The sequence below is a fragment of the Hippocampus zosterae genome, chromosome 10 (assembly GCF_025434085.1).
Source record: "Hippocampus zosterae strain Florida chromosome 10, ASM2543408v3, whole genome shotgun sequence".
Taxonomy (NCBI): Eukaryota; Metazoa; Chordata; class Actinopteri; order Syngnathiformes; family Syngnathidae; genus Hippocampus; species Hippocampus zosterae.
Window position 1 is genome coordinate 21,969,303 of NC_067460.1, and position 26,038 is coordinate 21,995,340.

At 42.1% G+C, this 26,038-nt stretch overlaps 4 protein-coding genes across 9 annotated transcripts in view; 2 read left to right on the forward strand and 2 right to left on the reverse strand.

Moving 5' to 3' along the window:
• hspa13 (heat shock protein 70 family, member 13) overlaps nucleotides 1-26,038 on the reverse strand; it is a 108,273-nt gene that overhangs the window by 19,584 nt on the left and 62,651 nt on the right. The window lies entirely within an intron of this gene.
• Nucleotides 416-4,813, reverse strand: LOC127608969 (P2X purinoceptor 5-like). Of its 3 annotated transcripts, none has more exons than XM_052078559.1 (12): nucleotides 4,513-4,813; nucleotides 3,841-3,991; nucleotides 3,628-3,699; nucleotides 2,524-2,599; nucleotides 2,284-2,380; nucleotides 2,075-2,152; nucleotides 1,854-1,992; nucleotides 1,644-1,759; nucleotides 1,473-1,566; nucleotides 833-898; nucleotides 661-743; nucleotides 416-586 (listed from the first exon to the last, which is right to left on the reverse strand). In XM_052078559.1, the coding sequence occupies exons 1-12, from the start codon at nucleotides 4,647-4,649 to the stop codon at nucleotides 538-540; spliced, it is 1,158 nt and encodes a 385-aa protein (XP_051934519.1). In that variant the 5' UTR covers nucleotides 4,650-4,813; the 3' UTR covers nucleotides 416-537. The 3 variants fall into 3 exon arrangements, with proteins under 3 accessions (XP_051934519.1, XP_051934518.1, XP_051934520.1); XM_052078558.1 differs by having other exon boundaries at nucleotides 1,644-1,780; XM_052078560.1 differs by lacking the exons at nucleotides 1,473-1,566; nucleotides 1,644-1,759.
• dhx40 (DEAH (Asp-Glu-Ala-His) box polypeptide 40) lies at nucleotides 5,094-10,992 on the forward strand. Of its 3 annotated transcripts, XM_052078433.1 has the most exons (17): nucleotides 5,094-5,429; nucleotides 5,552-5,697; nucleotides 5,779-5,898; nucleotides 6,324-6,560; nucleotides 6,736-6,802; nucleotides 6,882-7,013; nucleotides 7,916-8,015; nucleotides 8,096-8,182; nucleotides 8,250-8,432; nucleotides 8,578-8,658; nucleotides 8,740-8,897; nucleotides 9,216-9,330; nucleotides 9,403-9,511; nucleotides 9,588-9,682; nucleotides 10,169-10,238; nucleotides 10,335-10,563; nucleotides 10,674-10,992. In XM_052078433.1, exons 1-17 carry the CDS (start codon nucleotides 5,258-5,260, stop codon nucleotides 10,793-10,795), a joined length of 2,223 nt encoding a protein of 740 aa, XP_051934393.1. In that variant the 5' UTR covers nucleotides 5,094-5,257; the 3' UTR covers nucleotides 10,796-10,992. The 3 variants fall into 3 exon arrangements, with proteins under 3 accessions (XP_051934393.1, XP_051934392.1, XP_051934394.1); XM_052078432.1 differs by having other exon boundaries at nucleotides 8,578-8,897; XM_052078434.1 differs by having other exon boundaries at nucleotides 5,317-5,455; nucleotides 8,578-8,897.
• Nucleotides 11,795-25,858, forward strand: akt2 (v-akt murine thymoma viral oncogene homolog 2). Of its 2 annotated transcripts, none has more exons than XM_052078510.1 (14): nucleotides 11,795-12,279; nucleotides 15,833-15,981; nucleotides 16,193-16,324; nucleotides 16,443-16,554; nucleotides 18,168-18,321; nucleotides 18,431-18,565; nucleotides 19,254-19,319; nucleotides 19,423-19,491; nucleotides 19,624-19,746; nucleotides 20,614-20,742; nucleotides 20,860-21,074; nucleotides 21,746-21,833; nucleotides 21,939-22,041; nucleotides 22,198-25,858. In XM_052078510.1, the coding sequence occupies exons 2-14, from the start codon at nucleotides 15,936-15,938 to the stop codon at nucleotides 22,275-22,277; spliced, it is 1,452 nt and encodes a 483-aa protein (XP_051934470.1). In that variant the 5' UTR covers nucleotides 11,795-12,279; nucleotides 15,833-15,935; the 3' UTR covers nucleotides 22,278-25,858. The 2 variants fall into 2 exon arrangements, with proteins under 2 accessions (XP_051934470.1, XP_051934471.1); XM_052078511.1 differs by having other exon boundaries at nucleotides 18,434-18,565.

A 26,038-nucleotide genomic window follows, 5' to 3' on the forward strand; every position in this document is an offset into this window, starting at 1 on the left:
ACACGCAGGTCAGTTAGTATGTCATCTGAGGACATTTATGGGCATGAATAGATATTGACCATGAGAGTGACGCGGTTATTATGGAAGTGTCCTGAGTAAACTTCTGAATTAAATAAATCCTTTGCATAGACATATTACATTGCGGTTGTTAGTTCACACTGACGTTAATCCTGTGTTGGTATCTTGGTATACAATACCGTACCTACTTGGCATAAATTGCACCTGCTTCTCCTCACGCCCAAAGTCAGCTGGGATAGATTTCCGTTTCACAAGACGTGATACAGTTCACTGAAAACGTTATTCTGTTTGTGACCAACAGGTGGCACTGGAGGGCCGATCATCTTAACATAAAAAGTATGTACAGTATTTACCCCACTTTGTGTGACTCCTATGCTAATATTTCACTACATGACAGTTTTATTAGTAAATGTTTGACTGTGTTTTGTTAGGAGAAATAATGAATACTTCTTGATATTAATTTAAAAAAGTTTTACCTTCGTCATACATTCAAAACGGTACAAAATCAAAATTAAAGTACTAAGATGCCAGACTGGTTTTCTCGTGGCTGGTTCCACCTGCTGACTGCCTGCGGACAACAAATAGATGTTAGGCCAGCATCCAGTGGTCGTAAATCATCATGAAAGTATTAGCAGCACGTACTGGGAACCTTCAAACTTTCTCTCGCGATAAGCGGTGCCATTCTTCATGATGTAGAGTAGGATCATGTCGCACAAGAACACTCCCTGTTCAATCAAAATTAACATTGTGTCATGCATCGAAAAAAAAAATTAATGAGAAAAAAAATTGATAATAAAAGATAGCGGCTACTTACCGCGCCCATTAAAGCTAACCCTGAACCGAGACTGATGGCTGTAGGGACGATATTGAACATTCCAGCCTAAGAACAATGGAAGAATATATTAATTCACTCTTTTTTTCTTACAATTTTTGTAATAAAAATTTGTCAAATGAGCGGTGTTATTTATTCACATGTAAGGTCTATTCAGAAGAACGACATGTTACAGTATTTTCCGTTTTGAATTAGTAACTTGTAAAACTTTACTTAAAAATTGAAATTAAACAAAATGTTAAACATGCGAAAATGTAACGAGCAGAATAACCTGCTTACCAAGAAATATTCATATCAAAACGATGTGTTTGGAACGTGAAAATATTCATCTGAATTTATGAAAGTCACTGCTTTTTGGGAGACGTTTTAAGCATTAAAAAACAAAAACGAATTGACTTTTGTTAACAGGTTACACAAAGTTGTATTTTCTTTGTGAAACACACTTCAAACAAACATCATTTGTTTAATTAACTTGATGCATGTTTTTTTTAAATACTTTTTTTTGTGATTGTAATGAATATCAATGTGTCAAACAGGACAACAACTTCAGCATGTGGAAGTTCATACATAGAAGTCATGCCATTTCATGCATGTGTGTGTGAGACACACACATTTTGCTTACCCTCCCATTCACCATGATGTTAAATCGAATTCCATAGACTTTGTATAGCGATCGATAACTCACACCTGCTGAGTTTTTATAATAGCGAGTGTGTCTGTTTGAAAGTAGGAATCACACAATTAGCAAACATTGAAATGCACGAGGATCACTTTCTCTTGAATTGCAAATAACCTAAAGTTGAATCCCATTGCAATGTTCTTGTTAGAGGTGGCGATGTCCTGGCGGCTAAATTGGTACTGCGGGTGACACTCGGAGTAACCCTTGTCAAGGTCACAGTCCCACTGGATCTGGATGCCGATGGAGCCACCCTTTATGCAAAACAATACGTAGGATTTATTGGCCGACCTGATAATACGACTTCTGAAGAATGATAACACGAACAAATGTTGCCATGTCAGTGAAACTGTATCCTGCTCGCGCGGTGATGTCTCCCAGGCGAAAGATGGGGCAGTAAGGATGGAGCTTTTCATCATATCTGCATTTCAGGTAGGACACATCAGATGTCTCCAGAATGTTGGACCTCAAGAGCACAAAGACAGCACAGTGGTTCCGTGTTGTTCACTTTTGGATGCTTTTGTGTTTATTGCGGCTGGTGAACTTACTTTGAAAATTTGAATTTGGGGAATTGGATGAAATTCTTGATGTAGATGGTGAAGTTTTCGGCGTTCGTCAGCAGCGACCTGTTTCGATAACAACGTCAGCGCCATCCAAACTGTGCTCAATTTATGGTTTATCTTCGTTTGAATGCGTGAAGGACGTTCCAATCCAATGAAGCTCACTGAAACTAAACCAACAAAACATGGCTCCTTACTGTCGTTGATACTTCCTTTCAACAGGACACCAGCCAAAGATTTCACAGGTTCCAGTTGAGTTTTCATCCCTGCGTAAGCATCGTCCACTCATGATTCCTTTGCCCCCCCCCAAAAAAAACAGAAAATTTCAACTTGCTACAGTGCTACTACCTCCAAAGGCCAGCGAACTCTGAGTTTGTACAATTCAAAAAACTTTTCATACAACTTCTCATAACCATTAACACTAAGGAATGTCCTACCATGGCCAGACACCACAAGCTTTTCCTCTTCGCAATCCTTGTCTTCCTGACAGAGTCCATCCAGCACCTTGGGGCTCTAGAGGAACAAACACTAAGACTCATTAAACCACTTCAGTTAACTCATTCAGTACCAGCCAATTCTGGACCTAGTCTGAAAAGACGTTTAAATACGTCTTTGGGAGTTGAATGAGTTAATAAGAAGCCCTCCAGTTCACTCACTGGACTTTGTTGCTTTTGTTCTCATTTTAATGTAGATAAAAACAACATTTTATAAATGTGAACGCTGAACACACATTCTTTATGGATGGTTTACGTCCAGTATTATGTTAATGCATGATAAATTCTAGTCTGGGTTGCAAAATGTGATTCTTGATCCAAACTTCCAAACAATTCAAAGAAACTTTGGGGCGCCGGCGTGACTTTGCCCTGGCAAATGTGCCACACCACTTTGTGTAAAAGCAATTTGATTTATAAGGACAGACCGAAGTAAGCAGACGCAAATGTACACAAGAGCAGTGACTGTGTGGCGCTGGTACATGTTGGTTGTTTTTCTTGGCTGCTGCCAGGGTGACGGCAGCGGTTGCGCATACCAAGAACCTTTTGCAAATATGTAGCTCAACATTAAACTAATGGAACTAAGGGTGAGCAACATTAAGAGCAAGGTTTTTTTTTTATAAGGACTTAAATTATGCCTCAAAAGGATTCTTAATTATCAAATGCTCTGTTGGGTGGATGAAGGAACAAAGCAAGCCATATTTGGCCCATGGACCAGACTTTGAGAGTCCAGCAAGTGTATATGGCAGCATCACACTCAAGGCTGTCCAGAATAGTTTCCACAGGGTCAGACGTCAAGAGAGCAAATAAAGCAGATTGAAAGTAAACACTTTTGAAACAGCTCGGCACGTGCGCCAGCTGTAAAGAGTTATGGAGAAGGTACAAGGTGACTTCCTGCTATCTTGACTTTCATTGGCTGAATGAAGTCAATGGATGCACGAAAATCAGGAAAGACATACATCCTTACATCGTTCCTTACATCCTTACCTGCCCCACAATTTTTTTCCCCTATGTCCAAGTCAAGGGGGAAAAAAAGTGAACTATTCATACCTCAGCACAGTATCCCAGCTTCTGATTGGGGGTCTCGAGGAAATTAGTGACGACAAAAAGAACGGCTTCACCCTGTGTGCAGAGAGCAATTTAGATCATCAAAACAAGGATGTTTAACAATGACGTCCCTGTTAGTTTCGGGCCTAAACTGTCGGCAAACTGTTATTTATGATCACCTTAATTCCTCCTGCCTCAATGTGCATGTGTTTTCACCTGTGGTGGGATGACATAGTCTTCTGGCCCCCAGATCAGCACACCCGACTCGGTGGTGTTGGTCACTGAGACCCCTTTCAGTTTAGTGATCACTGTACTCTGGATGGCCTCGTCTTTCTCCTGGTAGCCCTTCTTGCTTAAGAAAACCCACCTGGGGTCGAGGAGAAAAATTCAAATGCTGTAATTGCATTTGAATTGAAACTCCAGCAACTCCCTGTTCAGGATGAGCGGCATTGAAATGGTCGGGTGGGTGGACAAGATAGCCATACAGATGTATACTGTTTGTCCTCATTAGGGTTGCAGGCGAGGTGGAGTCTATCCTGGCTGAGAGAGGCAGGGTACACGTTGGCCAATCAGAGGGCACTGAGAGGCAAGCATTCACACCTTTTTTGTTTCAGGTTTTCAATGTATATCACATGCATGCCTTTTGGAATGTGGAAAAAACGGCTCATGCAAAATCCATGAAGGAGAGTCGCAAACAGATATCTCTCTAAATGAGAAAACATGTTTATAATTAAGTGGGGGACAGTCAGAACGTGAGGGCGGCCCACATGCGGCCCGTGGGCCGCCAGTTGCGCACCAGGTTTAGCCACAAGGAATCAGAACGTTATGGCCCACCCGTGTGAGACAGACATGCAATACCAGACAAAACTAGACAAGTGTCTCACTTACCCTAAAATGTAACCGATGATCAATAACTGGATGAGTCTGTACAAAATCCCAACTTTTTTATTTTTGGCCACTATGTATTTTTCCGTTTTGTAGTCCAGAAAAGATAAAAGTCGTCCTTTACACCCACTCGCGGCCATCCTGCGAACGTTCGGTCAGACGTCGTCATGTAATGTGGCGGAGAGTCTCAGAAGTTAACTCCCCCTGCCTCATCTCTCTGCGCTCTCGGCTTTGAAGAGCCAGCCGTTCACACTCGTGTCCATACTTCCTTCCCATCCACTACCTGCCCTCTACTGTCTTGTGCTTTTGTTCTATATAATATTTTGGAGAGGAGGAGAAATGCGGGGTGTCATTATTTTATTTATTTATTTATTTATTTTTGTTGTATTTATTTTTTCTTATTTGATGTTGTTTTTAACATTGTACTCGTGATTTTAACTGTCCTTGAGTGTCCTTGAGTTTCTAGAAAGGCGCCCACAAATAAAATGTATTATTATTATTATTTCGAATAAATACATTTCTGTCAAAACAAATCAAGAGATCGGGTTGGTCACGTGTCTATAGCTCGACCAATAGGAAAACAGAAAGGAATAATTTGCGGAAGTTAGTATGAGCGTGTCGTTTCTGAACTGCAAGATACATTGTGAATACCATCATAGTTTAGGCCGGTTATAGTCGTTCACGATATTTTTTTAAATTATATTTTGTATTACTTCTTGTTCTTGTTCTTGTAACATCCGGACAAGTTATGTCCAAATCGGGGACGAAGTACCGGAAAGACAACCAGTCGTTACAGTTGCCAATCTACAAGCATAAAGCTAAACTGGTACAGGCTGTGAAGGAGAGCACTTTCTTGGTGGTCACCGGTGAGACTGGCAGCGGGAAAACGACCCAGCTTCCACAGTATTTGTACAAAGCAGGTAAACCACTTGCTGTTACTATTACTGTCAGTGTAATAATTGTGTATTGAACTCTGATCAAAATTCCGGTGCTATATGCACACCAGTTTGTATTGTGTGTGATTGTCATGTTTCGTCGGCAGGTTTTTGTAAACATGGCAAAATTTGCATCACCCAACCCCGCCGTGTGGCTGCCATCACGGTGGCTCAAAGGGTTGCCCATGAGTTGCAGTGCACTCTGGGAAAAGAGGTGGGCTACCAGGTGCGCTTTGACGACTGCACGACGCAGGTGAGCAGGCATCACCGAGCCACGCCTTGCACACGGTGTTTCGAGACAAAGTGATGTGATGTTCGCATTTGATTGATACAGGACACGGAGTTGAAATACATGACGGATGGCTGTTTGCTCAGAGAGGTCCTGGCAGACCCTGGACTTTCTCACTACAGTGTTGTAGTCTTGGATGAGGTCCACGAACGAAGCCTGAACACTGTGAGTTTCCAAAACCTCTCGAGCAATGAAGGAGATGTAGTACCACCACAAAATTCACGACTGAAGTAAAAAAATGCAAATAAAGTGATAATTTTAAGGAGTGATGTGCTTTATTATTATGAACTCTAACTAAGCTATAGCAATCGTCATTGTAACGCTAGCATTCAATTATGATGTAATATTGTACTATGCCTTTTTTTGTATTGCTTGTTGCATGATTTTATTCTCAAGAAAATACCAACGATGGGCATTTTACCCTTTTTTGTATTACTTAATACTAATTATGCTCATAGTATTTGATTTTATTGTTGTTCCTGTGGTCTGAATACCCCTTCATATTCTACTCAGCTTGGCTGTACCAATAATAACTGTTTTGAGGTTTTATTTGATGCACACGCCGAGCTAGAGTTTCTTTTTCGTTGCAGGATATCCTCTTGGGTTTGCTGAAAAAAGTATTTTCGAATCCGACTGAAGCTTTGAAGGGCCGAGCTTTCCCACTAAAGGTGGTGGTGATGTCCGCCACCATGGAAACAGACAAACTTTCCGCCTTTCTAGGTGACTGCCCGGTATTTGTTATCCCTGGAAGGACTTTTCCTGTCACATGTACGTTGGGCACCGCCGTGGGACCTAAAGACCTACAGAGCACGGGTTATGTGAAAGAGGTACACCGTTGAACTTTCAGTGAAACGAAATGTTAGTATTTTGCCCCTCTTGTGGAGCTGTTGCTAAAATAGAAACACTTGTTGGATTGAGTTTTGTTGAACTTTTTAAAAAGTTTTATTTTATTTATTTTTTTAAAGATCAGGATTACTGATGAAGCTCTTTGTTGCTCTGCAGGTTGTCTCTCTGGCCCTGGATGTTCACACTAGTGAGAAGGCTGGCGACATTCTGGTGTTTTTAACAGGTCAGATCCAGTCGTCGCTTGACGTATGAATCAGACGCCCGTTGACATCAAACTGCGGTGATCTATCCATGTTTGACAGGTCAGTTGGAGATCGAGCGGGCGTGCGATTTGCTGTTTGAGAAAGCGGAGTCGATAGACTACCGCTATGATGTGCAGGACAAAACAGTGGATGGACTACTTATTTTACCCCTCTATGGTTCCATGCCAACCGGTAAATACATGCAACAGCCATCATGCACTTTGTTTTATTCACGATATGGAATATGTTATTTTCTTGTGTAAATACGGTGGCACCTTGAATTACATTTTTTTCTTTGGAGTAAAACATTTTTCATGGTCCGACATTTAGCCTTTTTGGGTGGTGGCCCTCTGGCAGTGGCCCTACATCAGGCATGTCCAAAATCCGGCCCGCGGTCGAATTTCACCCGGCCCTCGGCCCCTGTCATAAAATCAGTGCCGTCTGGCCCGCAGGTTGGGCGCAATGGAACACGTGTTGCATTGACTGAGGTCTCGTAGACTGGTGAGTGATGTTTCATAGAGTACTGCTTCCCTCTAGTGGCTAAATGAGTAATAGCATTTAGACACTAGAGGGCATCACTCACGAGTTAACAGGACATCACTCCGTGTTTATATTGACTGATATGTCATATTTCAAATGATCCTTGCAGTTGTGGATATGTGTATTGCTTGTTCATTTCCCTGTTGTTCGAGTCAACGGTTTTGTGATTATTGAAAAGTCATGGTGATACATTTTATGTTTCAAATCAATCAATTTGCACTCAAGAGACTTCTGTTTAAGAAAAAGTCAAGTGAATAAGCAGTTGCATGTGATATACCTGTTTCAAATGAACCAAAAGAAATTCTTAAGATTGTTGAAATTAAAATAAAAATGGAAATGTGAAACGGACTGGCTTACTAAAATTTGTTGAACAATATTGTTGTTCAATGTAAAGAATGTCAGCCAAGGTCGGCCCCCAGACATTTTACCACATAAAATCTGGCCCCCTTGGCAAAAAGTTTGGACACCCCTGCCCTACATAATAGGATAGGTTTCAATGATTTCAGATTAAGCGTTTTCATACCGTTTTATTCTCATTTTAATCCTCCTCTCAGAGCAACAGCGGCAGATCTTCCAGCCTCCTCCTCCGGGAATAAGGAAGTGTGTGGTGGCCACCAACATCGCTGCCACCTCTCTCACCATCAACGGCATCAAGTGAGCACGTTGCTTTTATGCATCCGTCACTGTCGCGAGCAAAGTAAGATGCCATTTCATTTGCCAGGTTGTGTTTTCAGGTACATCATAGACAGCGGCTTTGTGAAGCAACTCAACCACAACTCCAGGGTGGGCATGGATATTTTAGAAGTGGTACCCATTTCAAAGTGAGTCCTATCTTTTTCTTTTGCCGGCAAGTGCAGATTAATTGACTTGGTGATTTCCTGCCGTTAGGAGTGAAGCTCTGCAGCGAGCAGGCCGGGCTGGAAGAACCTCAGCGGGGAAGTGTTTCCGCATCTACACCAAGGAATTCTGGGAGGAATGTATGCCCGAATATACAATTCCAGAGATCCAGAGGACGAGTTTGACTGCAGTGGTCCTCACTCTCAAGTGCCTGGGTGTACACGATGTCATTAGGTACACCTAATGTGCATTTCTACGTTATACTAATTTGAAAACAAATTGTGGAGATCCTGTATTTATTTAACACCATCGCTGCGGTCTCGCCATTTGCTAACATGTCACAGGTTACATTGTTTAGCAGTGGTCTTTTCTTTCCAAGGTTTCCGTATCTGGACCCTCCAGAAGAGAGGTTTATCCTGGAGGCACTGAAACAGCTCTACCAGTTTGATGCTATCGACAGGTTTGGTGGTGTGCTCTTTGCCTTTTTGGGTATTGGTAACACAACAGTGCTAGCTGTAACAAGGGGCTTGTTGTCTGCCAGGAGAGGTCGAGTGACTCGCCTGGGGGAGCTAATGGTGGAGTTCCCCCTGCAGCCCGGCCTCACCAGGGCCCTGCTCAAAGCCGCCTCGCACGGCTGCCAGGATCTGCTTCTCCCCGTGGCCGCCATGTTGTCTGTAGAGAACATCTTCATCCGGCCTGGTATTGTTTCTCGGCATTACGTGCCAACATTATGATGAAACCCAACCATAAAATTGAGTGTTTTAAAAATACTATTTGAATGTCTGCTATTCGCGGAAGACAGGAAGACCGGGGCAGAGCCTTGTAGTGAAAAGCAAAATTCTGCATGTAACAAAAAGGTTCAGATTGTACTTTATTTGCTGATAAGCCGGCCAATTTGTATTTTTATCCAAATGAATCTCCTCAATATATGTCAGCAAGAGGCCAACCCCTTGTTTTTCCCCACGGAAAACGCTTATTAGCTCTGACTTGAATGGGCCTGCTTCATCTCTCATCCAGGCCACCCTGACAAGCAGAAAGAGGCCGATCAGAGTCACAGAGCACTGGCGGCCAATAGCGGCGGTGTAAATGACTTCGGTACACTTCTTAGTGTGTTTCAGCAGTGTAAATCCAGGTACTTACTTGGTCACACATCCTTTGTTTTAGTCGTCTAGGTCTATTTTTCTTACTCTCTCGTCTTACGCAGCGAAAGACCGTCAGCGTGGTGCAAGGATCATTGGATCCACTGGAGAGCGCTCAAATCTGCCTTTAGTGTCGAGACTCAGCTACGTGACATTCTCCTCCGTCTGCAACAAGTACTGTCCAGCACTTATTATCGGTAGCTATGGTAACTCGCGCTGCTTGTTATTAATCTTGTGTTTATTCTTCCAGAGGAGAGATTTCCCAGTGGAGAAATTCGATGGCAATAAGAACGAACTCTTTAGACGGTGTCTGTGCACAGGATACTTCACCAATGTTGCCAGAAGGTAATATAAAGATTTATCAAATTTCAAATTTCCCAAATTTGATACTGTAAAAAAAAACATAATGTAACCATATTAATTCTAATATTATTATTATACATTATTGACTTTTCCCCTTGTTGTCACACTACACAAGTAAACAAACCTTGTCAAGGCAAAGTGTAAATGGCTTGAATGACATTGGCTTTTTTTCTCTATTGCCAAAGCTTAAATGTGTCAGTCATATAGAAGACGTTACTTAAAGCTAAATTGCTTGGAAGTGAGACGGAACACTCGCTGGAATTTACATGTCAATATGTGAGTTGATGGGAGGTGGGGGGAAATTGACATGGTGGAAATTCAAATTGTTGCTCATTGAGGAACTGGCTAATAAATGGAATGTTCTGTTGCTTGGATTAAGCGGCGTGCAAAGGAGTGTGTTGTATTAAATTATGTTGAGCAGTACACAGTATACTGCAATTGAGATTTTTTTTCCATGACCTTGCCTAGATCTATTGGAAAGGTATTTTGCACAATGGATGGTCATGGGTCCATGGTTCACATTCATCCATCATCATCGGTAAGATTATTAAAATTCTTTTTCATACCACCATCTCTATTCAGCCCTCCCTTTATCTACGGTAAATTATCCTTTCTCTGCCCTTTTGGTTCTCAGTTGTTCGACAAGGAGATGGAGCTGGATTGGATTCTCTTTCACGACGTGTTGATGACATCACGGGTGTATGTCAGGACAGTATGTCCCATCCGATATGAGTGGGTGAAAGATCTTCTGCCCAAATTGCACGAGGTCGACGTTTATGAACTAAGCAGCGTGGCACGAGAAGAAGTCACCGATGAGGAGATGACCAAGTGGGAGACGAGGGAGGCTGCCAAAAGGCAATCAGGTCTTTAGGATGTTTTTTCATTATTATTTATTTATTTTAGACGTCTGTATTTAAGGTAATGGCCACTTTCTTGCACGTGTTGAGTGTTGGTGTGGTCTATTTTCTTTCAGAGATTTCTGCTGAGGATGCCTTGAAGAAAGTGGAGAAGCGAAACAATGAAAGTAGCGTCAGTGAGGCACGTGCTCGCTATCTTGAGCGGAAACTGCAAAGACAACAGAATAAAGTTGTTTGAGATTGCGCTTGTGTTACTTAGTGAGGAGAAAAGAGTGTATTGCCGGCAGTAGGATATAAAATAATGTCCAAAACAGGTTGCCATGTGCATGGATGTAATGGACCTGATTCACGGTGTCCAGTTATGTTTTTTTTTTTAATAACATACTGACAATAAATATTTTTGATACATTTTTAATAAAGCTTCGATCTATCTATCCCTTTCACTTTGTGATGTGCCTGTTTTTTCCACGAGGGTATAAACAAGAGATGGACTAGAAAATGTTCAAAAACACATTTATTTTGAACGAAGGAAATTTGGAGAAACCTGCTTTTCATTTGGCAGCAATCAAAATAAGCTTAATTATAATAAAAACTGCCTTAAGGAAAGTAAACATTTAGAACTGCCCTAAAGATGGCTTCATCAATATGCAAAGGAAGTACACCGAAATATTGCAGAAATATTGTACAGTAGAGGGACGTGTGTACAGTGAGTGCCCGGTGATATGTTCAGCAGTTTTTGTGCAGCAGTCTTTCTGTCTTCATGACTGTGGTATTATACTACCTCCTGGTGGCCAGGGTGAACACAACAGAAGGAGTAGAACAATTCATTGGACTGCAGCATTAAATCACAAATATGTTCTATTTAAAAAGCATCTGGTGTATTGTTCGGCAAAAGACAATTTGCTATCCACTAAAATCTATTATTCGACAGCGGGGATGCTGTGGATGAGCCCCTCAACCCTCTAACATGACCAGCGTCCCTCCACCTTTGCATGCCACTCGTAGATAATTACAGTATTAAGAGGATATTCTTGGCCCACAACTGACTAGTAAATGCTTTGTTAAATGAAAAATGTAGTTACGGGTTATTTCTGAATCTGTATTCATTTACTTCGGTAAAGGGGACGAATCATAAGTATTGGTACTGTACTTGGTTCATCCAGGTGCTCACTTGGTCATAGTCTATGTACGTCACGTCCGACTGGAGTGCTCGCGCGGCTCCTGTGTTGCCTATTTGCCTGCCTGCTCGACAAGGAGGGGACTGCGTCAAGCAGCGCAGGACTTTCGCGCAGAGGAGCTGTGAGCAACAGACAAGCTCACCTCACTAAACCAACAGAGACGGGTGGTTTAATATGTCCACGAGTTGAACATTATTTCTAGCTGTCTTTCGACGCTCTCAAGTCCATCGAGTCGCGGTCCAGAGGACTTGCACTCTCTCTCTCTCTCTCTCTCTCTCTCTCTCTCTCTCTCTCTCTCTCTCTCTCTCTCTCTCTCTCTCTCTCTCGCACCCCCCCCCTCTCCCACTGGCTGGCTTCGGTGACAAACCGAGCACGCCGCCGCCGCTGCCGCTATTGTGAGAAGAAAAACAAGCTAGTCGGCTAAGCTTGTGTGATCATTGACAGAGTTCAATACACACAAGCCGAGAGTGATAACCGGCAGAGGGAGCCTTGTGCAGTCACACTTGTGGAAATCTTCGAGAAGTGGGAATATTTCACAGCGGAGGTACGTAATAAAGTGGGGGGAGAGGAGGAAGAAAAACAGCGTGCTTGGTAGTAATAATAGAACGCTGGGACGAGTGAGGTGACTAGCTCGCGTGCTAACTAGCTGCTAGCTCGGTGGTTAGCTGCTTTGTTTGTGAGTAAATGTCACGCTCGCCGTCCCCCGATAATGTGTGGTGAACGACCAGGCCTGCCCTGGTGGGGAAAATAGTTTCAGCATGGGGGGGCAATTATCCGCTTTCTGGACGCCGAGCGACACTGTTCGCTGACCCGTGCTAGCTTAGCTCGTAGCATCCACGCTAAACGGATGAGGACGTGTTATGGGACTGTTATCATGCGGCATGCTTTTTCACAAGTACATATACAGCACCTCTGACTCGCGTAGCCGTAGAAGTACACTCCGTACCATTCGGGCGGTTTCCAGAATGACCGGTAACTGTATTCTAACTGCTGCCTTTCGTCAAATCTTGTTTTGTCACGAAGACGGCAAAAGTTTTGATGTGCTCCATATGTTTAATGACGTCAAACCACGTAGTATTTGCCCACATTAGAGCTGAGTGAAATTGCCTTATAATAAAATCTCCCACAATGACGCTATTCGAAACGAAAGTTTTGTTCTTTAGCACACTCCCCAAAAATGGCATTTGCTTTGTTTTTAAGCCTCAAAAATGAACTTTGATGAACTTTCAGAGAAATGCAAGATGAGAAATACATATTTTTGCTTTACCGATGATATAAATGGTCTTATTCATCCACACCGCTCATTTTATAAAAATGTACATGAACGATGTTCTTAAATTACTTTGGAAAAAAACAAACATTGAACAAACAGCTCCAAGTCCTCCATGATGACTAAATTCAGGAAAACTGCTCACATTTGGACAATTTAAGTGGAGTTTTTAGGGCTATGGTTGTCATTTGTTACATCACAGTAATTTAACTCGTTGAACCGTAAAACCATTCAGAATTGTGATCCATATGAGCTAATTGGTATATATTTTTATCTGAAACTTAAAAATGGGTATTTCCCCAGTAGCCGATGAAGCAAAATGATCAAGGAAATACGGTAAAATAAAAAAATGAATATACTGTTTTACTTTTAATTTGATTTTTTAAAAATTATTATTATTGTAGCCAAGATGAGACAAAAATGTTCATCAACATTTTTCGGGCAGAACATTTAATTTTTTTACAGCCGTTGCATGCACCTTTTTGTGTAGAAATAAGATCACGGTGGTAAGAAAACAAACACGGCCAGACTGACTAACAGGTTAGCCAGTTAATGGCCAGCCAACTACATTCTCATTCGCCGGCGCCCATGCCACATGCCACTTGCCCGTTTTAAAGCCGTGCATACCCAAAGTTGCAGATACTACAGTAGAAAGTGACAATGACAACACTAAGTGGACACAAATACATCACACGTGCTCATTCTGTTTGATGTAAATTCAAAATAGCGAGCAACCTATACGTTTTATTCCAGCCTCCGGACCGAGTACAGTTTGGAATGATGGAGGCAGATGACTGATATTTGGAGCCAATATTCACATATAGATTCATTACACACAAAAATAAAATGGCTTAAAAAAAGATTTGTCAAAATTTTGAATAATACAAACTCCAACACTGTGTTTGAATGTCTTGAAGTGTGTTTATTAAACAGCTTTTCAGATTTACAGCATGTTTAAGTTTTTTTTGAAATTCTTTTTATCTTAGGCAAAAGACATCTTTGTTTTCCATTTCTAACAGGAAGTGCAATAAGGAGCTCCTGGGCTCGGCACCATTTTTTGAAGTTAAATCAAAACCTGGTCTATCCCTCAGGCAAAAAAAAACATTCAGTTGATTAATCGGTGCAACAATCTGTAGAGCACTGAATTCTTAAAATATTTGATAGCTGCAGTCCTGCAGTTTGACAGTTAAGGCAAGGCAGCCTCTGTATTGGATGTATGTATGTCATATTTGTGGCTTGGAAGTACATGAATATGAATAAAGCTGACTTGACACACTTGGGTCAGAGGATCAAAAGTTTCCAGCGTGTTGATAAGTCAAGTAACACATATTTGTGCACCTTGTCAGGCAAAAAATGGAAAACATTGTGAAAACTGCTGTCCGTTTCTTCGCAGGAATAAATGTACTAAATTGGCAACACTGACGTGCGTTTTTAAATTACAGTAGCTCCATTCTGCCCTTAGCCATGTTGTTGCTCTCAATGGAAACGCGCTTTGAACGAGAGCTGCGAAAAGAAATTCTGGTTTTAAAAAAAATGTCAAACTCGAATTAATCAATGACATTGATTAAACACCCAGCTCAGCCCTAACTTACATTTTACCTTTGACCTAATTGATGGGGAGATACACTATGATCATTGTGGCAGACGCTAATCGGACGCCAGTGATATTACATTTGATCTCTTGCTGGCACTGCTTTAATGATATTAGTATCTACTATTTATAACTTGACACTAAGGGGAAAAAAATGTTGATGAGGTATCACTGGTGAGCACTTTCCCATCGTGTTGTCATAAATGTCAGATGGTCAGATACGAAGTAGGTGGCCTGCACACGTCAGCACTTTTCTGTGTTGTGGGCTGCTGGTTGGAACGAGCCACGGTAAAGGACATGATTGCAGTACAGTAGTTGCGGAGAGCCTTCCGGCGCAATTCACAGAAAGTGTCCTTTGTGCTGGCAATCAGATTTGCTTTATGTGTTCACATACACCTTCCCCGGCCGAACGTTAACTCGTTTTACCACAGGCCGAACCATAGAATTAGCCGCACACATTTACTTGTGGAACCTCTGTTCCTGTTTCGTGTTGATCGCCGGTACCTGATGTTATTATTTCGTAGCGCATTATATGTCACAGTCGTGGCCATTGAGCAGTTTGTACTTTTTGTATTGGCTCTGGAACAGCATTGAGTTGGCATTGTAGCATTGCTAGCTGATGTCATACAGACACTAAACTCCAATGACCAAGTGTTCGACTTAAGAGGACAGTGCATACGGTTGACAACGGTATGAGAAATATATAACATGAGAATAGTTGTATTTTCTATCACGCTAACTTGCAATACCGCAAGAAAACTTATGTATGATTTCTGAGTCATTTAAATGATTGAAAGTGGAGATTTTTGAAGAAAATGCCAAATGCCGTGTTGTAATGTAATAGGCCTGGAGAGAAATTTGCATGAAAGAGTAAAGATCTAATCTTACAAGAGCAAAGGCACCTCATGAACATGAAAGTAAAAACTGAAAAGGTAAAACTTAAAATATTGAGCTTCTCGAAATATTTTAAATTTATTGTTGAACATTGTTTCCTCATATTTTGCATTTCTCGTAATTTTGTGACTTGATTCTCATGATATTTTTGTTTCTTTTCGGTGTGGCCCTCATACTGTACATCGAGTCACAGTTGTAAATGAAGTCAATTAAAATCCACATGCCCCTCATGTTAGGCGTTGGGGCCATTGTCTTCTCAGACACACGCATATGAACTTTGCTGTCAGAAATGATGACAGAGACTTACTGCATTCCTGTTACCTTGTATTTTTCCTTTTCCAGGCATTTTAGACGAGTGTCGAATCGGGAGTCGTCGTCACCATCTCGAGCAGTTTGACCAGCTGTCTGCCGCCCCCTCCCAACCCAGACAGTCTTCTGCCCCAGCATGAATGAAGTCGGCGTTGTGAGAGAGGGATGGCTCCACAAGCGAGGTACTGTATCATTAATGCTCCTGTGTATACGCAAATTTGTGTGAATTTCTGCCAAGCTTGCCCAGAAACGTGAGGGGGTGGGGAGGCTCGTTGATTAACAACATGTCATTCGGTCTTCACTGATTCGAGTGTACATTTGTTCTAATACTGAATCCAGAAATACTTTTGAGTCCGACAAACATGAATTGGTGCGCTGCTATTGTGTCACTAGGTGAGTACATTAAAACCTGGAGACCTCGTTATTTCATCCTAAAGAGTGACGGCTCCTTCATCGGCTACAAAGAGAAGCCCGAAGTGTCCAGTGATCACAGCCTGCCACCTCTCAACAACTTTTCCGTCGCAGGTCGGTTCCGCATCCCGGCTAGTGGATGCTCTGTTTGAGCTTTGGATGTGTGTCTTTCCGTTCTTTGGTCCCCGACAACCCTTTCGTCTTTTTTATGTGGTGGCTCTGTGCTTTGTAGAATGTCAGCTGATGAAGACCGAGCGGCCCAGGCCCAATACGTTTGTTATCCGCTGCCTCCAGTGGACGTCAGTTATTGAGCGCACCTTCCACGTAGACAGCAACGAGGAGAGGTATGTTTTCAACGTAAATCCCCCCCAGTTAAAGTCAAGTCAAGTCAACAGTATTTCTCGAGCACTTTCAAACAGCCCTCACTGCATACAAAGTGCTGCACATGGAGCGATTTAACATACACAATAAACAGTAAGATAAGATAAGAAAACCTTTATTAGTCTCACAATGGAGAAATTCCCAATTCACAGCAGCAAAGTTATGAAAGTAAGAAGTAGAACAACAAAATATAGGAGCTGCTGGAAAGGCAGCCACTCTCGCGGCGACATTTTTAAGTCAAAATAACAAATCGGTAATAAAGGCGGTAGAAAGCACCAAGCAGTAAAATCAAGAACAAATCTAAGTCATGCTGAGTCGAACGCCAAAGAATACAAGTGAGTTAAAGTTTGAATGCTTCCTTGTGATTTTCAATTGTTCACATTCTTATGTTGTTCTTTTTGTTTTTTTGAGGCAAAATTACATTTGATTCTACTGACTGCCGTATAAGCGGAATTAAAGGTCCGTAACCATTGCATTAATTTGCATTTCAGAAGAAAAAGCAAATGACAAGAACATAATTCAAAAGGGACCCTTCAAACACAACCCTAATTCATTTTAATAAAACCTTTCCAATTTTTCTCAACTGAACATCATTTAACATTTACATCTCTTACACAAAAGGATTTATACATTCAATTGATGAATTTCCCGCCCCTAAATGTCAAGTAAAACACCAATAGGCGACTTCACGTATGTTTTGGTCATTTCAGATAAACATGGCAACCAATAGTCTGCGGTGCAAGAAGTTACCATGGAAACCTAAGAGTCGATAACTTCATTAAGTGCTACTTCTTGCCACAAAGCGTCTAAATCAACGTTCTTTTGTCTTAAAAATCTGGTCAGTCCTGGCTTAGACCGAGAGTCCCATCAAGACAATGGGTTCAAAAGTAGGAAATAGAAACCTGCCAAAAATAAAAGAGTGTTAAGTGTCTCTTAACAGGTGCAATGCATCTGCCCCCTGCGTGTCACCCAACCAGCCCCCGGCAATAATCTCTGACTGTCGAAACGCCAAAATACAGTGCGTTTTTGTGAACATTTTGGTGAGAATTCGCATTTTAGGAGCTTTTAAGACATTTGCTCCACTGTTCCAAGTTCCGCTGTAATTGAATGGAGATGTTTGTGTTTCGGTCCTACCTTGATTTGACCATTGACAACGTTATCTTGCGTGACTCCCAAGTTGCAACAGTGGAGTAACGCATGCTCTTGAACGGAACACAGCAGGCCGAGATGGCTGATTGTATTTGAAAGGCAGGGAAATCCATTTCAGATTGCAATAATTACGTTTATGCCTCAAAACAGAATTTGTGGCTAAATTACGCCCAACTACAACCGAGTGGGCACTTTTTTGTTTGTGTAACCTTTGCTAAGTCTGAATAACAAGCTTGCCTTAATGAGCAATTTTGTCAGGTTTGTTTTTGGCAGTTTTTTTACCAACTGGTTTTCACTTAGTATTCATTGTTCCTGTTAAATATATGTCACACTTCACTTAGTAATACATTGATCATGGGGACATTTTTTATCTGAACCTGAGGAAACTTTGTCATTCAAATGTGTTTATGTCCACTGTTTGTTTCAGGGAAGAATGGATGCGATCGATCCAGGCAGTGGCAAACAGCTTGAAGAGCCAGCAGCAGGACGAGGAGCCCATGGAGATCAAATTTGGCTCGGCGAGTGACAGCAGTGGCACAATGGAGATGGAGATCGCCGTGTCCAAATCTCGCTCAAAAGTGGTCAGCTCACGTCACATCGAGCTTGCGCTTTCAAGCCTGTCGATTCACACCGAGGGATGATTTGTTGCTTGGGTGTTTGGTCATTGTGGCTTCTCTGTCATCGCCTCAGCAGACCATGAGTGATTTCGACTACCTTAAGCTCCTGGGCAAGGGGACGTTTGGCAAAGTGATCCTGGTGAAGGAGAAGGCCACGGGCATGTACTACGCCATGAAAATCCTCCGTAAAGAAGTCATCATTGCAAAAGTTGGTATTCTACAAATGTCTTCTAAAGAATGATTGCACGGGGTTTAGAACGCGCTTTAATGTCTTAAATGATCACCTTTGCTGCTGAGGTGCTGCATTTTCACGACTAGATGGCACGCCATATGAAAAGGGGGATTCGAATGGGTGGGAAAACTGATCCAAACATGCAAGTGACTCCTGGCAGGGAAATAGTCATGAAAATGAATTTGCTTTCATCTTGTTTAACGTCACTTGTCCTTAATCTGAATGAAGAGATGACGATCCCCTCACCTCCAATGTTTGCTGTAACACCCTCCGAGCCCCCAAAACACACACACCATAACTCAAGCGTGTCACTTGCTTATTTGGGCAGTTTAACGGCCTCAAGTGGATTCACTTAATTGTGCAGACCCTCCCTGGGACTTTACCACAGCACGACCCGCCTGTTCAAGAGACGTGGCATTCGTAAAGTTTCGAGAAAAAGCTGCCGCGCGCGACGCAAAACAACACTTTGTATGCGATTCATTTAAATGCACTCCCAAAAAAAAGTGTCGAAGGTGTGGGTCCAGTGATGTACATTACAGCTCATTCATGCCAATGTTCATAAATCGGTTCATGCCGTTTATTTTGATTGCCCTTCAGCGTATTACTGATTAGTTTGCACGTGTGCTTACGCTTGTGACATGTACAAAATGTACCTTTGCTTCAGGATGAGGTAGCGCACACGGTAACAGAGAGCAGAGTCCTGCAAAATACGCGGCATCCCTTTCTCACAGTAAGTCACCAAACCCCCCAGATTTGCTCTCCAAAATCCAACTGTTGTTTTTTTTTTTACCTCAATGACGGTGTAACGCCGGTGTTTTCCTCTTTTTACACAGACACTAAAATATGCTTTTCAAACAAACGATCGTCTATGCTTTGTGATGGAGTATGCAAATGGGGGAGAAGTAAGTTATTCTCTCTTTCTCACTCACAATCGTGTTTATGAAAGATTTACCCGTCAGTGTACCAAAAGAAGTCACTGACTTAATTCGGAATCTTCTTTAAATCCAGTCTCGTGTGTCTTGGTTCATTTGCAGCTCTTCTTTCACTTATCCCGGGACAGAGTCTTCACAGAAGACAGGGCCCGATTCTATGGTGCAGAAATAGTATCGGCACTGGAGTATCTACACTCATGCAATGTTGTTTACAGGGATTTAAAGGTAAGGTGTCGCGCTGCCGTATATTTGTTTGTTTGTTTATTGAACATCTTATATATATATTGCGCGTCGTCCCGCACGCGGTCTGTCCTTCCGTCTGTCCCTTTTCAAAACGTACCTACTTCACCGCGCCGCCACTGCGCCGCTGCGCCCCGCCACTGCGCCGCTTAGGCAGTGGCTCACTACGATCACGCGGGCATCTTAGCGAAAAAATGTTGTCTACCCACAAGCATTGCAATGAAATTGTTAGTTATTTAGTAGAGCTAAACATCTCTTTATTTTCGCGATAAGCAATGAAGTTGAACCAAGCAACAACACTTTTGTGGGCCGAAGGCCCACCTTACCAGCCTTCCGCAGGAACTAGCTGATGAGCCGCCCGGAGGGCGGCGAACTAGCTAGTAAAACATATAACATATACAGTAATAATTTGTCAGAAAATCAGGTTTATCTATTTTATAATATTTAATATATTGATATGGAAGTGAGCAAAATTTTGGTTGATTGACTGCAGTCATTTGAAGCATACGTTTTTTTTGGGAGGTGGGGTTTTGTGCTTTAACCCCTGGACTAAGCTTACAAGAACGGTTTTGTTGCTTGCGCCTTTGCTTTCAAATTTTCTTTTTTCGTGCTTGTAATTGTGACATAACCTTAACTATTAAGTAGTTCAAGAATACGTTTAGTAACATGAATACACACACAAACTCATATTTAGATTTTAATTCGCCAGGTGGGCTATTGTTCTTGGTCTTATTCTCATCTCCTGTGTTCTTCAGTGCATTCGTCGTCATTTCGTTGACTGTTACGGATGCCGTCCGTCCACGTTTTTTGTCATTTAGTTGTCGAGTAACTTGACGCCTTTTCGTTGTTCAGCTGGAAAATCTCATGTTGGATAAAGACGGCCACATAAAGATAACAGATTTCGGCCTGTGCAAAGAAGGCATCACAGACGGCGCCACCATGAAAACCTTCTGTGGGACCCCCGAGTACCTGGCACCCGAGGTAAACCCCGAACAGTTTTTACAGCGATATGTTGTTTTGAAATCAACATGACATCAACAATTGAGCACAGAATCCAGTGACGCTTTTGAGACACTCCCTTCACCTTCACTCTGACAGGTACTTGAGGACAACGACTACGGCCGCGCTGTGGACTGGTGGGGTCTGGGCGTGGTCATGTACGAGATGATGTGTGGCCGCTTGCCCTTCTACAACCAGGACCACGAGCGACTCTTTGAACTCATCCTCATGGAGGAAATCCGCTTCCCCAAGAACCTGGCACCTGAAGCCAAGGCGCTGCTGGCAGGCCTGCTCAAAAAAGATCCCAAGCAGAGGTTTGTTCATTCGTTTCCGACAGCACGTTTCCTCCTTAGAGTTGCCGCGGCATTGTAGCCCATCCCACCTGAAGTTGGGCAAAAGTCTGGGTCCGCCGTGGACTGGCCGCCAGTCACCCCACACTTCTTGTCGCCCCTATGGACAATTTTGTGTTTTCAGTGAACCGAATGTCCGTGTTTTTAGAATCTGGGGGAATTAGCTGAACAAAATTGCACAGAGAGATAATACAAGCTCCACACAGAAAAAAAAACAGATTTGAAAAGCCTAAAATTGTTATTTTAAGGACTCGGTAAATGGCGTTCTCTTTTGGCAACACGGGCGCCAGATGACGATCCATCTGTTCCCATTTGGTGCACTGCAGCTCGTCAATAGAACTTAATTAGTTTTACATCTCGCCTTCAGCCAGCGCATACGCAGTAAACCGCATTATTTAAGCTCTGTTCCTTGATTTGTTTTGAGGCGATGAACAAGGATGCCATTTAATGTCGTTTTGGAGGAGGTTCAAGCGTGTTTATCTCACTAAAATAGTGTCGGGGCCCTTTGCCTGCAGGCGAGGAAGGTACGAATTAATTTGTCTTGAATTGCCCGTCAGGGAAAAACACATTTTTAGTGTGGTGTTTACACAAGCTGTGAGGTCACACTTTTGTTTTTGTGTGTGTATTGTTTTAAGGCTCGGAGGCGGACCTAACGATGCCAAAGAAGTGATGACTCACAAGTTCTTCACCTCCATCAACTGGCAGGATGTCTTAGAGAAAAAGGTGATGCGCTAGGAAAGGACTGGCATCTTTTATTTTATTTTTTTAACCTTTTCAGTCAAACATACTCTGAATGTCAACACTGCTTTGCTTGCTTGTTCTGCACAGCTCGTCCCACCTTTCAAACCCCAGGTCACCTCGGAGACGGACACGAGATACTTTGACGACGAGTTCACAGCACAAACCATCACAATAACTCCACCAGACAAGTGTAAGTATCCCTAGCATGGTCACACCACTGCTCGCAAAATTTGTCATTTCAACACACAAAATGACTCGGGCAAAATAACTTTTCAACACCTATGTGGCTGATCTAGTTTCATGTTTGTTTGGCTTTGTCATGTCTTTTTTTTTTTTGTCTTTCCAGATGACAGTTTAGACCCCGAGGACTCAGATCAGCGTACACACTTCCCTCAGTTCTCCTACTCTGCCAGCATACGAGAATAGTGGCTCAGACCTTTGACCAAGCAGGCGGCAGGCATGCTAACACACAACCCAAATCTCACATTTGCACTTGCACTGCTGAGGACAAATCGAATGACACATGCACACACACTAACTGGCACAAGACACAATTTCATCTGCTCTTTTACCCAACGCCCCCTTCCCCGCTCATCCAACATGCATACACACACACACACATACACACACATAGACCAGCAGAGAATCATGTACACAATGAACACGCAGGCTGTGAATTTGCAATTTTGCGAGTGATGGACCTCAGTGGGGTTTTACGAGAACAGGCGGACAACTTCATCTCCGTACATCCTCTCAGGGGCACCCCGGGGTGGCTGCAGTACACTGGGCACACTTTGAAACCAGGTTCTGCCAGCAAGTACCAGCTCGATACCAGCCGTAGACACACAGCCCTGACGCTTAGACTGCATCTTGCATAGACACGTTATGCATACAATTTTGTTTTTAAATCAAAAATTAGAATGATGGAAAAGATATTGGGTGATAATTGACCAATTTAAACTTCCTCGATTGTTACAGTTTTAAATATGAAGCCATATTTCTGCTTTTTTTTTTTTTTTTAAATAAGTGCTCTTTCTGGAACTTGCTGTTACAAATCGTGCGTGTGCGCGTGTGAGAGAGAGAAAGAGAGACAGACACAAAGAGAGGAGAGGATAAGATTGCCATTTTTGTGTACGCATTGCATGTGTCACTTCCGAATGAGCGTGTGAGAGAACAGTTTTTGTTTCACAACCATCCATTTTGTCTGTTTTCATGGATGCGGAAAAGTCGGGCAAGCAAGGACACTACACAGTGATGGCCTTCTAAAGGGAACAAACCTGTTATTTATGAAAAAGTAACTTGCGTGGCTCTGAAATTGTATGGCTTAAAAAGAAAATGTAGCTGTGTGTCACACTTCTAGTCACTAGGGCCAAGTTCAAGGCCAGTTCCAGTACGCTATGAGAGGCAACTTGACCCAAGCAATTCACCACCATCAGTCCAGTCATCTTCACTGCCAGGCGTATTAATCAATGACGCCTTTTACATCTGTGTTTTTCCGCCCTTCTCCCACATTGCTATTCTGTATAAACAACACCGGCATGGGATCGCGGTCTACCCAGCAATTTTCTTCCTTGCGTCGCATCAGAGCCATAACCTGGGTGTGACGCCACATACGTTTGTTTCTGTCGCGAAAAAAAAACCTGCAGTTGTGCTGAAAGCGATTATCGCCGTCTGACAAGTCTTCTTGATCATCGCACCAGACAACAGGAGCTGTTGCAGGCAATGGCCTGCTTCGCTGGGTTCTGTATAAAAGGTAAATGCAGATCAAAGTAAGATCCGCTGTAAGGGCTCTGATGCAGATATTTTTGCAAGATTTCTGTGTAGAAGAGCCTCATTTCGGCTGATGTATAATTTAGTCACGTCAGGTTCTGGCCAGATTTTATATGAAATTGTGTTCATATTCATTTTGGAGAACATGCTGGCTAAAATGTGTTTTTTTTCTAAAGGAAAATCAATTTGTTTCATTTTTGTTTCGTTGTCATTCTTTGTGTTTTGTTTTCCCCGTTGTTCGTATATTTCTAAAGAAAATTTGAAAAATGTCATGTTAAGCATACGTTTTACAAAATATATATTAAATTGTCTTCAACTGCTTTCTTTTTTTAAAATTTTAATTTCTGTAGTGAGCAAAACACAACAAAAAATAAACACAACAGCAAATGAAAAAACAAAAGTAGCTGAACAAAAATCTTAACACAACAGCAAAACAAAAACAGATCAACAAAAAAATCGAACACAACAGCAAATAAACACAAAATGAAACGACAAAAACATCTTAAACAGAACAGCAAATCAAAAAATAAAACAAAGTGAAAAAAAATCTGCAAATTACACAAAACAAAAAAGCAGCATGATGGACTGTTGTCCCTCTTGTCCAAAAAGTGAGGGGTCTGATCAAATTGTGTGTGTAGTTTTGATTTGCTGCCTTGTTTTTTTAACTGTTGTTTCGCTTTCTGTTGTTTTTAGTTCTTTGTTGTTGTTTTTTAAATTTGCTGTAGTGTTTTGTTCAGAAATTTGATTTTATATTTCTTTGCATTTGCTGTTCTCTTATTTATTTGCTGTTGTGTTTTGTAATTCAGAGCTACTGCGGCTTTCCACCGGACACTACTGGTCACACTTCATCAGAATTGTTTTTGACATATTAAACAATAATGAAAGCCAGACACGTAATTGACTACAAAACAAACAATAACCAGGCATCCTCATGACCTTTTTAATTTAATATCATCCTTTTTGTGAGTGATGGTGTGATTGTGAGATGTTTGAGTGGCAGTAAGAATTTCTTTTTTTTTTAATGGGTGCATCAGGTGCCCTAATGCGGATGAAGACTTAATCCAGGGGGTGGGAACCTTCGGGCCTTGGGCCATGCAATTCAAAAAAAAAATAGTTGACCACCCACATGCTCTTGTTTCGACTCTCGGATTTGCATACTTGCGATTTTTTTCACTGTTTTTATTTTGGGTTTTTTTTCCCTATCCCCCCCCCCAAAAAAAAAACATCCACTCCCCTCATTTTTAGTGGAAAACATATTGAAAGTTTATCCGTGAACAGTTTTTGGGGGTTGTTCAAAACAATACACACACAATGCATATCAATGTGCGAATAATTATGTGTGGATTTTTGCTATTCGCTGGCCCCTTGCAAATAGTGGCGGTCGACTGTGAATCCCCCTCACATGGGTCCCAAAATAACATACATTAGTGCAAAATCGTCCCTTGATTGCGATTATTTTTTTCCTAAAAGCCTTAATTGAAATGAAAGCGACCCTGGTCGGAAATGCTTCACCAACCCTGCTGTGATCAAATATCTTTGAATCTCCAGTTGACAACTGCAGCACCTCGTTTTACCGGCTCATGCCGCCTCTCGCCTCGTGTCCCGCTTCAGAGTGGGCCACCATCTGGACATCAGAACTACTGCACTGATGGGACTCCACTGTGGATTTGCCTTCATTTCCTGCCGCGGCCATAAGGGGGCGGTACTGAACTTTGTGGGGATGCTTGCGGCGTGTGGGTGGGAGGACGGTGTTGAAGCCATACACAAAACCTCGCTGCTGACCACGCTTGAAATGCTTTAACGGGCTGAACTAGTGGACCTCTCCTGTAGGACATACGCTGGCACAACAAGTGCCTTCTCACTATTGTGTAAATGGCCAAAAAAAATACACACATTGATGGAGGATGCAGCATAGGTAGTTTGGGAAGTGCGCGGCTTTTGTAGAATTTGACTTGCAGCTTTATCTTGCTTTGCTGTGTATTTGAATGTGATCATCAGTCACGAATGTCACACCGGATACTAATGTAACATGACTTGATTTTTTTCTCCCTTCCGTTTTGCTAATCGCAATTAGTTAATGCTCAGAGAGCTGTTTCAAAAAGTATTTCTAAAGGCAGGAAACTCCTACTGAACAGTACCAGACTCTCATTTGCAAGACAATGTAATGGGTGAAACCTGCTAAGGAGCTCATGACATTTGCAATGATAATGTGCCAGTAAACATTTTTACTGAACCAACCTGTGCGTGTGTGTATTTTAAATACAAATTTGAACCATTAAATCACTTGAACTTAATTAATTTATTATGATAAATTGGTTCGTCATTAAGTGCACAGTACACAGAATCACATCAATTTTAAATGAGCGAAATATCAACTCGTGATAATTCCAGCCATCTAGTTCATTGTATACGTCTTT

Bases quoted from the DNA above. Each gene is read 5' to 3' on its own strand.
- LOC127608969 (XM_052078558.1), bottom strand. From the start codon at position 4,649: ATGGCCGCGAGTGGGTGTAAAGGACGACTTTTATCTTTTCTGGACTAC. The intron at 1,781-1,853 runs GTTCGTGTTATC...TTTTGCATAAAG, and splicing joins TCACTGACATGGCAACATTT to GGTGGCTCCATCGGCATCCA. The intron at 744-832 runs GTAAGTAGCCGC...TTGATTGAACAG, and splicing joins GGTTAGCTTTAATGGGCGCG to GGAGTGTTCTTGTGCGACAT.
- dhx40 (XM_052078432.1), top strand. From the start codon at position 5,258: ATGTCCAAATCGGGGACGAAGTACCGGAAAGACAACCAGTCGTTACAG. The intron at 6,803-6,881 runs GTCAGATCCAGT...CATGTTTGACAG, and splicing joins CATTCTGGTGTTTTTAACAG to GTCAGTTGGAGATCGAGCGG. The intron at 8,016-8,095 runs GTGAGCACGTTG...TTGTGTTTTCAG, and splicing joins CTCACCATCAACGGCATCAA to GTACATCATAGACAGCGGCT.
- akt2 (XM_052078510.1), top strand. From the start codon at position 15,936: ATGAATGAAGTCGGCGTTGTGAGAGAGGGATGGCTCCACAAGCGAG. The intron at 15,982-16,192 runs GTACTGTATCAT...TTGTGTCACTAG, and splicing joins GGGATGGCTCCACAAGCGAG to GTGAGTACATTAAAACCTGG. The intron at 18,322-18,430 runs GTCAGCTCACGT...TCATCGCCTCAG, and splicing joins CCAAATCTCGCTCAAAAGTG to CAGACCATGAGTGATTTCGA.